Source organism: Pelophylax lessonae (assembly GCF_965119305.1).
Source record: "Pelophylax lessonae genome assembly, chromosome: 12".
NCBI lineage: Eukaryota > Metazoa > Chordata > Amphibia > Anura > Ranidae > Pelophylax > Pelophylax lessonae.
In genome coordinates this window covers 207,027,243-207,041,962 of record NC_138779.1, presented here as the reverse complement: position 1 = coordinate 207,041,962, position 14,720 = coordinate 207,027,243, and the positions used below count along the sequence as shown (strand labels likewise).

Here is a 14,720-nt window from a genome sequence, read left to right as displayed (position 1 = left end):
GAGAGCTATGGATGACGGAGGCACGTAAACTGACCACAGTGTCAGGGCTTAATCGCCATGGTATACCGTGGTCAGTTTTCAGAGGGGAGGACATAGCCAGGCAGGATCAGCCAGGTATTTTAGGTGATAGAAGGGACCAAATTACACAGCACAAGCACTGTGTTGTATAACATGCTTTAACGGAACAGGATCAATTTTTTTTTTTTTTTTATAGGTTAACAAGTGCTTTAAAAATAAATGCTCCTGTTTGCTCTTTAAAAATTAGTACTCAAAATAAGTATACGGAATAAGTCCCTCCCCTTCATGACATTGTTGAAAAAGGGGTGGAGCATGGGTGACCTTAAAATGTTGTCCCCCTCTGAAAAAAGTTCTGCGGACGCCCATGCCTGCAGCTAGAGGCATCACCCCAGTACCGGCGTCCATAGCCGACGGTCGGCTGTCTTGTAATGACAACTGATGCGGCTGAGAAGCCACTCAGCTGTCATTACAAGGAGCGGGAGGGGACGCCCCCCCCTCCCGCCATTTTCCGCGGCTCGCCCGGGTCTCCCGTCCCACCGGGAGACCCAGGAAACCAGCCTGCACAGCCGCCGAAGACCCAATCAAAGCCGCATTCCGCTCTGATCGGGTCTCCATGAAAAACTCAGATGTGATGTCATGACATCACTTCCGGGTACTCGGTGCCAAATTAAAAACAATTACAGCATTCAAAACAGCCAAATTTGGGCAAAGGAGGGGTTGGGGTCTACAATAGTACCTGTCAAGAAATTTTTTTTTTTTAAATATACAAAAATATCGGCCATTATTGGCCGATACCGGCTTTAAAAAAACGATATTGGTCGATCACTAGTTAAAACCCTCCCTTAGACTGAGTTGACACTTATGCAAATTGGATGCGGGTTTCCAGTTCACATGACAGAAGACTGTGACCGGCTCTTAATGGAGCCAGTTCACACAGCTCCGGGGCAGCAGCGATTCGCACTGGAAAAGGGTCCTGTGTGCCTTTGGCTCTGTTTCAGGTCTGAATTCAGGCAAAAATTTGGACCTGATTCGCACGTGAAACAGTGAACAGCGACGCACCGGATCCACTGCTGCGAGCCGCGGCCACAGCATATGTAAACTCAGCTTCACTCTATTCAAGGATGCCTTTTGTTATATGATTAATATTGTGCACACAGGCACTATACTATGTTACTTGGGGGCTTTTTTTCTGTGATACGGGTATTTTGCAGTCCATTGGATGGTGCGGAATGAAGTTTCCAGAACAAAAAGCTCAATCTAATGGACCTTTAAATTTCTTTCCTGGTTAGCAGGGCAAAGCCGAGGGGTTAGGCATAAAAGGTGGCCATCTTGGCCGCTTCGGCAGGAGGAGGGTATGTATAAAAAGGCCAGGACCTGCAAACTATGCTGCTAAAGTAATTCAAAACTCATTGAGGGAGGGGTGCACATTGGCCTTTTCACTTTGTGTGCTGATGAACTTTCTCCCAGAATTTCAGAAACCCGTTTCACTTTATATTTGTGAGAATTTCCTAAAAAAAGGGAAAAAGAAACAATCAAAAAGGAGAAAGGGCAAGAGCACATAACTATGACCTTATTACGGTTACTCTTGACTTTTATCCTGGGTGGAGCATTGGCTGAGTATGAAAGAAATTACGAAATATGGATTATTATTATTTAACTTTCCTCTTTTTTTTTGTCAGGGAAAAGACCAAAGCCAAAATTTAACGGGGTGACCTGTGAATCCTGTTTTTCAAGAGATTCTCACTCTTGTTCTGCAAAAACATCAATTAACTGCACCGGGGACGAAACGTACTGTGTCCATTATTTGGCACAGAGGGATGGAGGTGAGATGTTTTCTCGTTATGAGTTAATAATAAATCTGTATTGAGAGAAATATCTAGGCCTTCTTTGCTGCAGTCTTCTGAAAATTCTAGTTGCCTGGCTATTATGCTTTCTTAAAGGATCAGCCCACCCAAAACCCACAGGTGGACAAGAGCAGAGTCGGGAAACTATGGCACGTAGACCTTTCTGTTGGAATATCCAAGACACCGTTACAAGATGGTTACATTAAAGCGGAGTTCCGGCCACAGAATCGTTTTTTTTTTTTAAATACTTCCCAAACAGTGATCCACCTCCCTTCATACATCAGCTAATCCGGTGATATACAGTGTAATAATAGATTTGCAATCATAAATTCTTACTTTATATAATGTTTGCAGAGCGCCGCCATCTTTGTCTGGGTTTCCCGAAGCCGCAGTATGGAAATGTCTGCCCTGCTTCCTTGTTGTAGACCATGGGTGTCCAACCTTTTGGCTTCTCTGGGCCACATTGAGTGTAGAGAAATTTTCTCGGGCCGCATATAAAATATATACTATAGTTAAGGTTTATAAGTAATAAAATGCTGCTGCGCCCTTCTTGCGCCGCCGCACCCCCCGCACCCCCGCACTAATTTAACACAACTAGAGGATGATCAAATTAAATGGAATCAGTATACAGAGGTTTACTTCTTCTGAGAGATATTAAAGGAACACTCTAACCACCATGACCACTTCAGTGATTTGAAGTGGTCATGGTGGTAGAAGTCAGAAACACTGCACATGCTCGCCTCCCCCCCTCCTCCCCTCCAAGGCAGTTTCTGCCTACCGTTAATTAGAAGCCACTGTGGCCATGCCCCCGACCCAACTTCCTTCCTCCCCAGCAAAAAAAACTGTCAGGGGGCAGTGGGCCGCATTGCCTGGGGTTCCGGACCGCAGGTTGGACATGCCTGTTGTAGAGGGAGGAGGCCGGTGAATGCAGCGCGAAATCTCGCGCATGCTCAGTACTATGCGTTTGGCATAGTATTGGGACGCCTATCATCGCATTATTTCCTGTTTGCAAATAACGCAATGAGAGGAGCGGCCGGCCACCTTCGTCACTGCCCATTGCATCCTGGGAGTGATGAGTAAGAGCTCCCAGGACGCATTGCGGGACAGGAAGTGACGGCGCGGGCCGCGGCCGAGGAGGGAGGAAGTAGAAGGAAAGGTGAGTATATTTTCTACAGAAACAAGGTAAGTAAAAAAAATACGGGAATATCCAATACTGTTACAGGTGACAATAAGGAAGCGGATGCCACAAAATCTATTGTAACGATTTTGTGGCCGGAACTCCGCTTTAACAACAAGTGCATGGTTGATTACTTAGAAGAACTATGACTTACTTGTACCTATTACTTAGAGGGCATGACAACCCAACACTTTTTTTTTTTCATTTGGATAGAGTAAAGAAGGATTAGAACCTTTGTCAGGTTTTTACATATATTCCATTAATAAGCTTTCACCTCATGGCAATGGCATTAGCTTGACTCTATTTTTATTATTACAGGCGTGTATATAACGCTAACAATTTACACTGCGCTTTTTATACTGTATATAAAGTACATTAACCCCTGCCCCAAGAAGCTTATAATCGAAGGTCCCTATCTTAAATAAACATACTGTATGTAGCACTCACCCCCCAAAGAAGCTGCTGTTTTCTCAGCTCCCCTGTTCCCAGTGGCCATGGCTCTGCAAGCAGCACCATGCTCTCCAAAACACTATTGGGGCAACAAACCCAACCTAAGCCCCCAGCAGCTTAGTCCTTACAGGTACCAGTCTCCAGGTAGTTCTCCTTCTTTAGGCAGCAACATATAGCCAAGGGTAAATTGCCCAAGACCTTTCTGGCAGCAGCAGTGCCTGAAGTCATGTGCATACGCTACCAGCAACACTCTCCATTACACATAGAGCTTTCTGTTTGACTATCCAAGACACCATTACAAGATGGTTATATTAACAAGTGCATGTTTGATTACTTAGAAGAACTATGGCTTACTTGTACCTGACAACCCAACACTTTTTTTTATTTGGATAGAGTAAAGAAGGATTAGAACCTTTGTCAGGTTTTTACATCTATTCCATTAATAAGCTTTCACCTCGTGTCAATGGCATTACCTTGACCTTATTTTTATTATTACAGGCGTGTATACAATGCTAACAATTTACACTGCGCTTTTTATACTGTATATAAAGTGCATTAACCCCTGCCCCAAGAAGCTTAAAATCTAAGGTCTCTATCTCAAATAAACATACTGTATGTAGCACTCACCCCCAAAGAAGCTGCTGTTTTCTCAGCTCCCCTGTTCCCAGTGGCCATGGCTCTGCAAGCAGCACCATGCTCTCCAAAACACTTTTGGGGCAACAAACCCAACCTAAGCCCCCAGCAGTTCAGTCCTTACAGGCAGGGCCTTCTTTAACACAGGGCAAAAGGGGAAGTTGCCCTGGGCCCAGTCATTGTTATGAGGCCCAAGGCAGCTTCCCATTGAACCCGCACTGCTCGCAAAGGAGTTGAAGTAGATTCCGGAGGGCCCAAGAAAATGTTTGCCCAGGTTCCAATCAATATTAAAGATGGGGTTGCACAGGTACCAGTCTCCAGGTAGTTCTCCTTCTTTAGGCAGCAACGTACAGCCCAGGGTAAATTTCCCAAGACCTTTCTGGCAGCAGCAGTGCCTGAGGCCAAGGGCATACGCTACCAGCAACACTCTCCATTATAGGAGCTGGACAGGGATTCTCCATCTCTTAGCTGCAGCACACAGCAGCAAGGCGTCTCCAGATACTGTCTCCCCACATGTGTCACTGCCCACATGGGCTCTCAGTCTCTTCCCTTCCTCTCTGCTTGCTTTCTCTCGGCCAGTCCCAATCCATCCAGCATACATTTCAGCTCACCCAAAATGGCAACCCCCACGTTTGAAGACACTCCATAGGCAACCATTGTTCATGGTCTTCCCCAAAATCTTCTTGGTCACAGGCAAGGAGCAAAACTTCCAAACAGGGAAAATGTTTGTAACCACTGGCAAACCTTGAAACAAATTCTAGGGTAAGTTTACACTGGAGCCATATAACTTACCAACGTGTCTTTGGAGTGTTGGAGGAATACCACACAAGCACAGGGCATAGCTCCCAACTGTCCCTGATTTTGGGGGACTGTCCGTGATTTGGAACAACGTCCCTCTGTTCATCTTTCCTCTTCATTAGTCGGCTCAAAAAATCTTCATCTTTATTCAGGAACCACAGAACACAACTGCTGATAAAATTAGTTGACGCGTTTCCGCCTATAAGGCCTTAGTCATAACCTCTTGGGTTTAACTCATCTTTTTTTTTTAAGTAATTTTCCTTTTTGAGGGGGCATTGGGGAGGGGGGGCGTGGTGTGGCGTGGCAAGAGATGTGTCCTATGCCTACATGATTTTGCCTAATAGGCGTCCCTCGTTTCCATCTCAAAAAGTTGTAAGGTATGACAGGGTGAAAATGCAAACTCCAGGCAGTTCAATGATTTAAACCAGGGAGCCCAGGGATGCATGGCAGAAGTGCTAACCACTAAGCCACTGTTTGAGACATGTCTGCAATCCTCCTGAATTAATTGACAGGGGCAGAAGATTGTCAGTTGCCCTTCTGATTGCATTCCCATAGACTTGTATGGCTATGCAAAACCCATTTTCCCTAAGCCAAACTTATCAACACAAACCCCCCAGAGAGATTTTCCCTCAGACTGTTTCCCCAGACAGCAAATGATAAAAAAATTACAACTGCGACACAGACAGAGATAAAAATGCTTTTCTTAGTAGACCAGGCGATGGATAGAACTCCCACCAGCTTTATGTTGCTGGTTTTGCCCCATTTCAGATTTTCCCTCATTTTGTGTTTGAATAAACAGAACTGGATGGACTATAGTCTTTATTTAACCTCAACTACTGTGTAACTATGTAATAAACCATTACCACTGCAGTCAAAATCCAACAAAGGTTCTAATCCTTCCTATCCAAAACTCAAGGAAAACCCTTTGCTAAGTCTACATTTGAAATTAAAGTAACAGTGGTTCTAAAGGCAGAAGGTTTTGTACCTTCAAGCATTCTATGCATGAAGGTACAAAACCTTCTGCATGCAGTAACCCCCCCCCCCCCCCCAGCATACTCTATACTCCTGAGCCTGATGTCAATCCAGCAAGGTGTGTGAGAGCAGCAGCAGCCCTCTCCCTCTTTATTGGCTCAGGGCTGTTGGCTCCTGCTGCTGTATATTGGCACTTTTCCACTGCAAGTATCGGCTCGGCTCCACTTGGCCCTGCTTGGCTCTGTTGGTTTTCCACTGCATGGTACTGCATGGTACGGTGTTGGAACGGTTCGGTATGGTTTTCTTTTCCACTAAAGTAAAGTGGGTGGGATAACAATGATTCTCTGACCAATCAGTGGCTAGTAGTGACAAACAGTCAAGGCTGCATGTAAAGGATTGTGGGATATGGTACCGGTATGGCCCTGTTGGAACCACAACTGAGGTGGTACTGTTTAAGCGAGCCATACCATTCGGTTCCATTTAGTGGAAAAGCGCCGCCGTACCGTACCGAACCGTTCCAACACTGTACCATGCGGTACCATGCAGTGGAAAAGCGCAAAAGCGAACCGAACCATTCGGTTCCATGCAGTGGAAAAGTGCCATATCATAGCCGAGCTGTGCTGTGTGTCAACAAACACACAGAGCAAGGCTAAGGAGCGAGCCCTCACGAGTGCCTTCATAGCAAGTGGCTTGCTATGGGGGCAATTGGTGGGGGAAGGGGGAGCCAGGAGGAAGAAGAGGGACCCCAGAAAGAAGGATTGAGGCTGCTCTGCGCAGAACCATTAAACAGAACAGGTAAGTATAACATGAAAGGAGAAAAATCATAGATTTGCCACACATATTGTCTAGTTTCCTCCATCCCTATATTTATATATAAACAAGGATAAAAACAAGGGTGTGGGACTTTGAGTGAGGTAACTAGACAAAATGAATTTATTCAATAAATAGCTGTACATATAACAATATTAGTAACATGAACACATACAGAGATATAGTATACAATAAATTGCATAATACATATTGAATCAACAAAAAATACACACGCATCATTTCTAGGATCAAGCCAGAATCTCTCAAGAAACAATGGATACAATAAGACATCATAATCTCTGTGTGTTCACAAATTGAAATATGTCACATTACAATGGTATATTGAGTCATGTGTAGGCTCGACGCGTTTCGTGGACCTCCGTCCACTCATCAGGAGCTTGAATGTAAGTTTGTATGTCTAAGAAGGAAAATATACATCATAAGAATGAAACTGTATAATGTCAGAATTGTAATGAAGGGTAATATGGAAAAAGCACTACCTGAAGTAGTGTCACAGATCCATGAGCCATCCAGTAAAGGAGAGGGAAACCGGAGCAACTCCAGGGGACGCCTAACCCGGGGCTGAGGCATGGATGATCTCCAGCACATCGGGGCTGCATAGAAAAAGGGGCCATAGGCAGGATGGAATGTGGCTTTGAGAGCTTCAAAATTATACTTCAGAAAGAGAGAAGCAGTAAGGGCACACTGGGACCACAATGGAGTCTAAAAATGTATCTATGTCAAAAAAGGAAAAAATATATATATAAATGGAGAACCTCCATGTATAATAATTATAAAAATATATATGCTCAAAACAGTGGACTCAGGGAAGGTGCCAGGGCAGAACAAACACCAGGAATAGTATCAAATTGGAAGGGACCAGTTGGTGGTGTAATAACGTGCCTGTGAAATTGAATAAAGGCCCTAGGGGTGACCAGGGGGGAAGTTCATGTTACCAATATTGTTATATGTACAGCTATTTATTGAATAAATTCCAGGTAAGTATAACATGTTTGTTGTTTTAATTTAAAAACGTGAGCATTTACAATCACTTTAAAGGACTAATTGCGCTTTATATATTCCCTAGAGTAAACCGCTATCACACGGTATGCCGTCACAGTTTATTTGTTAACTCATGTTTTTTTGCAAATAAAATTTTGGTTTTAAACAATGTAAAAGAGGAACTGTTTGTATACATGGTGCAGGTCCTTTTGATGTCTCAGAGGAAGGGTGGACATTCCATTTCAAGGCATAGACATGGTTTATTGACTTTGCCTTTTGTTATGTCCAAAAAAATGTACTGATCTTTAATAAGTTGAAGGACGTTAACACAACATCTTAAGAACATCTCACTAATCTTCTGGCAAGGAATTAAAGCAGAATTTGGAAACACCCAAAGAGGAAGCATTTCCTCTGTTGTTTTACATCTGTTCCAAAAAAATGTAAAAACAATTAATGTTTAGGACATATTAAAATGAATGTAATATATAATATATTTCATCCACCCATCCACCTATCCATAAATTCACATCAATAAAGTACTGTTTATTTTTTGTATATACTTCCCTCCATCCTGTCTATCTATCTATCTATCTATCTATCTATCTATCTATCTATCTATCTATCTATCTATCTATCTATCTATCTATCTATCTATCTATCTATCTATCTATCTATCTATCTATCTATCTATCTATCTATCTATCTATCTATCTATCTATCTATCTATCTATCTATCTATCTATCTATCTATCTCAGGGGCGTAACTACAGGGGTTGCAGGGGTTGCAATTGCAACCGGGCCCCATGCTCTAGGGGGCCTGTGTGGCTCCCCTGTACACCTTGATAAGAGAGGCGAAATCAATGTCCTCCTTTTTCCTCCTGTAGCTGCATTCCACCACCGTGGGGAGGCCCCAAGATGGCAGGAAGGGGGCTCACTGCAGAACTTGTCATACCACCACAGTGGCGAGGCCCCAAGATGCAGGAAGGGGGCCCAATGCAGAACTTATGAAAGGATCCTGCTGCAGGACCGAAATAAAGGGCCCCTCAATGAGAGTAAAGGGCCCCAGGATCAGTGGCAAGAGCCCCAGGCTTGAAGGGAAGGGCCCCGGCCAGGGGTCTGGGGGGCCCTTCATGGTTTCTTGCACCGGGGCCCTGAAGGTTCTAGTTACGCCTCTGATCTATCTATCTATCTATCTATCTATCTATCTATCTATCTATCTATCTATCTATCTATCTATCTATCTATCTATCTATCTATCTATCTATTATTATTATTTCTATCTATCTATCTATCTATCTATCTATCTATCTATCTATCTATCTATCTATCTATCTATCTATCTATCTATCTATCTATCTATCTATCTATCTATCTATCTATCTATCTATCTATCTATCTATCTACCTCCAGGGCTGTTTTTCTCCAGGAAAAGGTGCAAGAGCTCACCCCCCTCCCTTAGGTTATGCTCATCTCCACTCCGATCCGCCCCTACAACCGCTCTGTGTCTCCACCCTTACACACCTTCTTGCACCGCCTCTTTAGAGAACAGGAAGTACAATTTGGGAGGACTATACAAGTAATTTATATAGAATGTGTTAATAAAAGCAATGCAGTGATATGTAGAAAACATTAGAGATATCCAGCACTTACTAAAATAAGTTCAGACAATTTCAACATTCTCGTCGTATGTATCTTCACTGCTTCTCTTCTTGCTTTTCACATCAGAGACATTCCCCATATCCAGCAAGCGATATCTCCCGCATCCAGCAAAGAGAAATCCCCCATATCCAGCAAGAGACATCCCCCATATCCAGCAAAGAGAAATCCCCCATATCCATCAAGAGACATCCCCTATATCCAGCAAAGAAACATTCCCCATATCCAGCAAGATACATCCCCCATATCCAGCAAGAGACACCCCCTATATCCAGCAAAAAGACATCCCCCATATCCAGCAAGAGACATACCCTATATCCAGCAAAAGACAGCCCCATGTCCAGCATGGGACAGCCCAAGCCAGCTAAGAGATGGCCCGAATCAGCTCAGAGACAGCCCGAATCAGCTAAGAGAAGGCACCAAACCAGCTAAGAGATGGTCCGAATTAGCTAAGAGACAGCCCAAATTAAATAAGAGATGGCCCGAACCAGCTAAGAGATGGCCCGAATCAGCTAAGAGTCAACTCGAATCAGCTAAGAGATAGCCCAAACCAGCTAAGAGATGGCCCAAATCAGCTAAAAGACAGCCCGAATCAGCTAAGAGGCAGCCCAAACCAGCTAAGAGACGGCCCGAATCAGCTAAGAGACAGCCGGAATCAGCTAAGAGATGGCCAAAATCAGCTAAGAGATGGCCCATCCCAGCTAAAAGACAGCCCGAATCAGCTAAGAGGTAGCCCAAACCAGCTAAGAGACGGCCCGAATAAGCTAAGAGACAGCCTGAACCAGCTAAGAGACAGCCCAAACCAGCTAAGAGATAGCCAGAATCAGCTAAGAGGCAGCCCAAACCAGCTAAGATTCGGCCGGATTTAGCTAAGAGACAGCCTGAATCAGCTAAGAGACAGCCGGAATCAGCTAAGAGACAGCCCAAATCAGCTAAGAGATGGCCCAAATCAGCTAAGAGATGGCCCATTCCAGCTAAGAGACAGTCCAATCCAACTAAGAGATAGTCACAGACCCACATCCAAGCAGCGTTAATAGAAAAAGCCCCATCCTGCAACATTGCCAGTCAATACTTTATCAGCAAAGGCTATATAAAAACTTCTCTCCACTGTCTCCACAGCACACAGGAGTCAGGTCGGGCTACATGTGTCACTCTTCCACACAGCTGTGAGTGCAACTGGGGCCAATAGGAGTATCTGGTCTGCAGGGAGAGGTGGAGTGCAGATGATATCACTCCACCTTCTACTCTCTCAAGCTGCAGCCAGAATTATATGAGCCGTATCGGTTTACCAGCTCACTCATGGCCGCCCTTCTAAGAATATGGAAAGTGCTTGTGTTCCCTTTGTTCGGCAGAGGTGCCGGAACTGCTTCCATCAGAAAAAAACCCTACTTACCTCTGTTTGCATCTATATTAAATTACCAAAAGTATTGAGATGCCTGCCTTTACACGCACATGGACTTGGCATTCCAGTCTTAGTCCGTAGGGTTCAATATTGAGTTGGCCCACCCTTTGCAGCTATAACAGCTTCAACTCTTCTGGGAAGGCTGTCCACAAGGTTTAGAAGTGTGTCAATGATAATGTTTGACCATTCTTCCAGAAGCGCATTTGAGAGGTCAGGCACTGATGTGGACCATAAGGCCTGGCTCGCAGTCTCCCTCCTCTCATTCATCCCAAAGGTTTTCTATCGGGTTGAGGGCAGGACTCCACCACAAACTTACTCATCCATGTTCTAGTGAAGGGAACTCTTAAGGCATCAGCATACCAATACATTTTGGTCAATTTCATGCTCCCAACTCTGTGGGAACAACTTGGGGATGGCCTCTTCCTGTTCCAACATGAGTACACCAAGCAAGGTCCATAAAGACATGGATGAGCAAGTTTGGGGTGGAGGAACTTGACTGGCCTGCACAGAGTCCTAACCTCAGCCCGATAGAACACATTTGGGAACGGAGACTGCAAGCCAGGCCTTCTTGTCTACATCAGTGCCTGACCTCACAAATGCGCTTCTGAAAGGATGGCTAACCATTCCCATAGACACACTCCTAAATCTTGTGGACAGCCTTCCCAGAAGAGTTGAAGCTGTTATAGCTGCAAAGGGTGGGCCAACTCATTATTGAACCCTACGGACTAAGACTGGGATGCCATTAAAGTTCATGTGCGTGTAAATGCAGGCGTCTCAATACTTTTGGTAATGTAGTAGTGTCTATTTATCTGCCATCTATCTGCTATCTATATTTTATAGCCAAGAATATGTGCATACACCTTAAAATTGGGGAGCTGAGCCCATAAAATGGATGGTGAGATATGCAGTTGCACCGGTAAGAGAGGAGATGCTTGAGAGTAAATTATATAGTAAAATGCATAAAAATATAGGTGGTAATCATGTTTCGTGACTTGTGCTGGTTGTGCTGGTCAAAAAGGGAGAAGATAGCTGCGCTCAATACATAAATAGATAAATACAGGCTGCCAGTACAAAGGTGATATCAGACCAAAAAGCAATATGTAATAAAGTACAGCGCCACAATGACAAATAAATGGAAGAAAAGGCATAGACTAAACAAAGTCCATAAAGTCCGTGAAGCCAGATGCTGAAGTGCAGAAATTAATGCAAGAGGATTCCAACACCATAAGTGAGAACACAATCCTGACGATCACCACGTGCTCATATAAGGTGATTCCCTTACCAGAACTTTAGACCCCCTGTTACGGAAGGTCAACCAAGTATAGAACATGGAGATAACCACCAGGATAGGGTCCAAGTCCAGCACCAGATCCACCACGTAACTTCATCCAGAGTAATAAATCCTCATATGTTCAAGTGCCTCAGATAATGGATGATAGTATCCCTCCAAAAACAAATGAGGCTCAAATAGTGAAGTATGCACATTTATTTGGGTAAAAAAACAAAGTATAAAATTCACATGACATCTGTGTGATAAAGGCATGTAGTTACAGTCGACGCGGCTGGAGGCGTGTCTGCATGAGGGCTGGCGTGACTGACGCGTTTCGTCTTGCCATCAGACGTTGTATATTTAAAACTTTTATAGAACACTTGGCAGAATTTTTTTTTTGCTGTCTGTACCCCTATTAGGGAGATTCACCCTGTTTACTGATATGACCGAGAGTGAAAATTAGATAAAATCCTAATGTTTGGTTTGTCACTTGAATGAGGATAGAGTGTTAATCTTCCAATGAGGACACTAGTTCTGGTGACAACCAGGGAGTCCCTTACTAAGATTGACTCTCACTACCTGTTTTGGCTATGGGAAACAAAGTAAAAGGGAATCCTCCAAATGGGCCACAGATTGCAAAACAAAACCCTCCCTTACGCTATCCAAAATGGAAAAAAAAAGTTTTACTTTTAGTTCCACTTTACATGCTACTGTAAAAAGTTCTATACCTGCTATGCACATTTGTCTCCTGAGAAATCTAAATCTGGGCAGGTTCACTTCAAAGAAATAACATTAGAAAAGCAGGTCTCGATTTATCAGTGTCAATGGAACAAAGCATTGTGTTTTTCCAAAGAATGTTCTTTACCGACAGATTAATAGAACATAATAGAAAAGAAGAATGCTGGCATTCAATCCAGTAAAATGAAATTTACAAGGGAATTAAGGGTGGATCTAGGTATTTTGTTTCGAGAAACTTAAAAGCTAGTATTCCTCTTTTTTAACCAGGAAAGCAAGAATAATTATAACTCTTTAACTTTGTGACTCAACTTAACTCTTAAACGAGACACTCATTTGCTTCCTGAATACAAAGACATTTTAGACATTTGTGCTTTTCCAGTCTTGTAAAAGTTTGGGGAAGACCATTTTCTGTTCTAGCAAGACCGTATCCCCGGGTACAAAGCCAGCTCAATGAAGACATGGTTTGATGAGTTTGGTGTGAAGGAATTCAAATCTCCTACACAGAACCCTAACCTCAACCCTAAACACCTTCCAAATGAATTGGAATGAGCTAGGTTTTCTCATTCAACATCTCCATAAAGGCATGGTTTACCCAGTTTGGTGGGGAGAAGCTGGAGTCTCCTGCTCAGAGCCCTGACCTCAACCCTACTGGACACCTTTGGGATGAAATGGATGATTTAGGTCTTCAGTCACTCTCAATAAAATTACCAATACATTTATTTTACACCTTTGGGATGAATTGAAACAAGCTAGTTTTTCTCATCTAACATCTTCATAAATATGTGGTTTATCCAGTTTGGTGGGGAGGAGCTGGAGTGTCCTGCACAGAGCCCTGGCCTCAACTCTATGAAACACCTTTGGGAAGAATTGGAACAAGCCAGGTCTTCTCATCCAACAACTCCATAAAGACATAGTTTGACAAATTGTGTGCGGAGGAATTGGAGTGTGCTGCACAGAGCCCTGACCTCAACCCTATTGGACACCTTTGGGATGAAATTGATGATTTAGGTCTTCCATTTACTCTCAATAAAATTACCAATACATTTATTTTACACCTTTGGGATGAATTGAAATGAGCTAGTTTTTCTCATCTATCATCTTCATAAATGCGTGGTTTATCCAGTTTGGTGGGGAAGAGCTGGAGTGTCCTGCACAGAGCCCTGACCTCAACTCTATGAAACACCTTTGGGAAGAATTGGAACAAGCCAGGTCATCTCATCCAACAATTCCATAAAGACATAGTTTTGACGAATTGTGTGCGGAGGAATTGGAGTGTGATGCTCAGAGCCCTGACCTCAACCCTACTGGACACCTTTGGGATGAAATGGATGATTTACGTCTTCAGTCACTCTCAATAAAATTAGCAATAAATTTATTTTACATCTTTGGGATGAATTAAAACAAGCTAGTTTTTCTCATCTAACATCTTCATAAATATGTGGTTTATCCAGTTTGGTGTGGAGCCCTGACCTCAACTCTATGAAACATGTTTGAGAAGAATTGGAACAAGCCAGGTCTTCTCATCCAACAACTCCATAAAGACATAGTTTGACAAGTTGTGTGCCGAGGAACTGGAGTGTGCTACAAAGAGCCCTGACCTCAACCCTACTGGGCACCTTTGGGATGAAATGGATGATTTAGATCTTCAGTCACTCTCAATAAAATTAGCAATACATTTATTTTACATCTTTGGGATGAATTGAAACAAGCTAGTTTTTCTCATCTAACATCTTCATAAATATGTGGTTTATCCAGTTTGGTGGGGAGGAGCTGGAGCGTCCTGCACAGAGCCCTGACCTCAACTCTATGAAACATGTTTGAGAAGAATTGGAACAAGCCAGGTCTTCTCATCCAACAACTCCATAAAGGCATGGTTTATCCAGTTTGGTGGGGAGAAGCTGGAGTCTCCTGCTCAGAGCCCTGACCTCAACCCTACTGGACACCTTTGGG

The 14,720-nt window shown here is 43.5% G+C and overlaps 1 protein-coding gene across 1 annotated transcript in view; it reads left to right on the top strand.

The window, feature by feature from the left end:
* LOC309567867 (phospholipase A2 inhibitor gamma subunit B-like) overlaps window positions 1-14,720 on the top strand; it is a gene marked incomplete at its 3' end in the record, with an annotated part of 90,286 nt that overhangs the window by 61,052 nt on the left and 14,514 nt on the right. Inside the window, exon 4 of the mRNA XM_082273372.1 lies at window positions 1,698-1,841. Coding sequence (XP_082129498.1) covers window positions 1,698-1,841 — 144 coding nt within the window. The remainder of the gene's footprint in view (window positions 1-1,697; window positions 1,842-14,720) is intronic.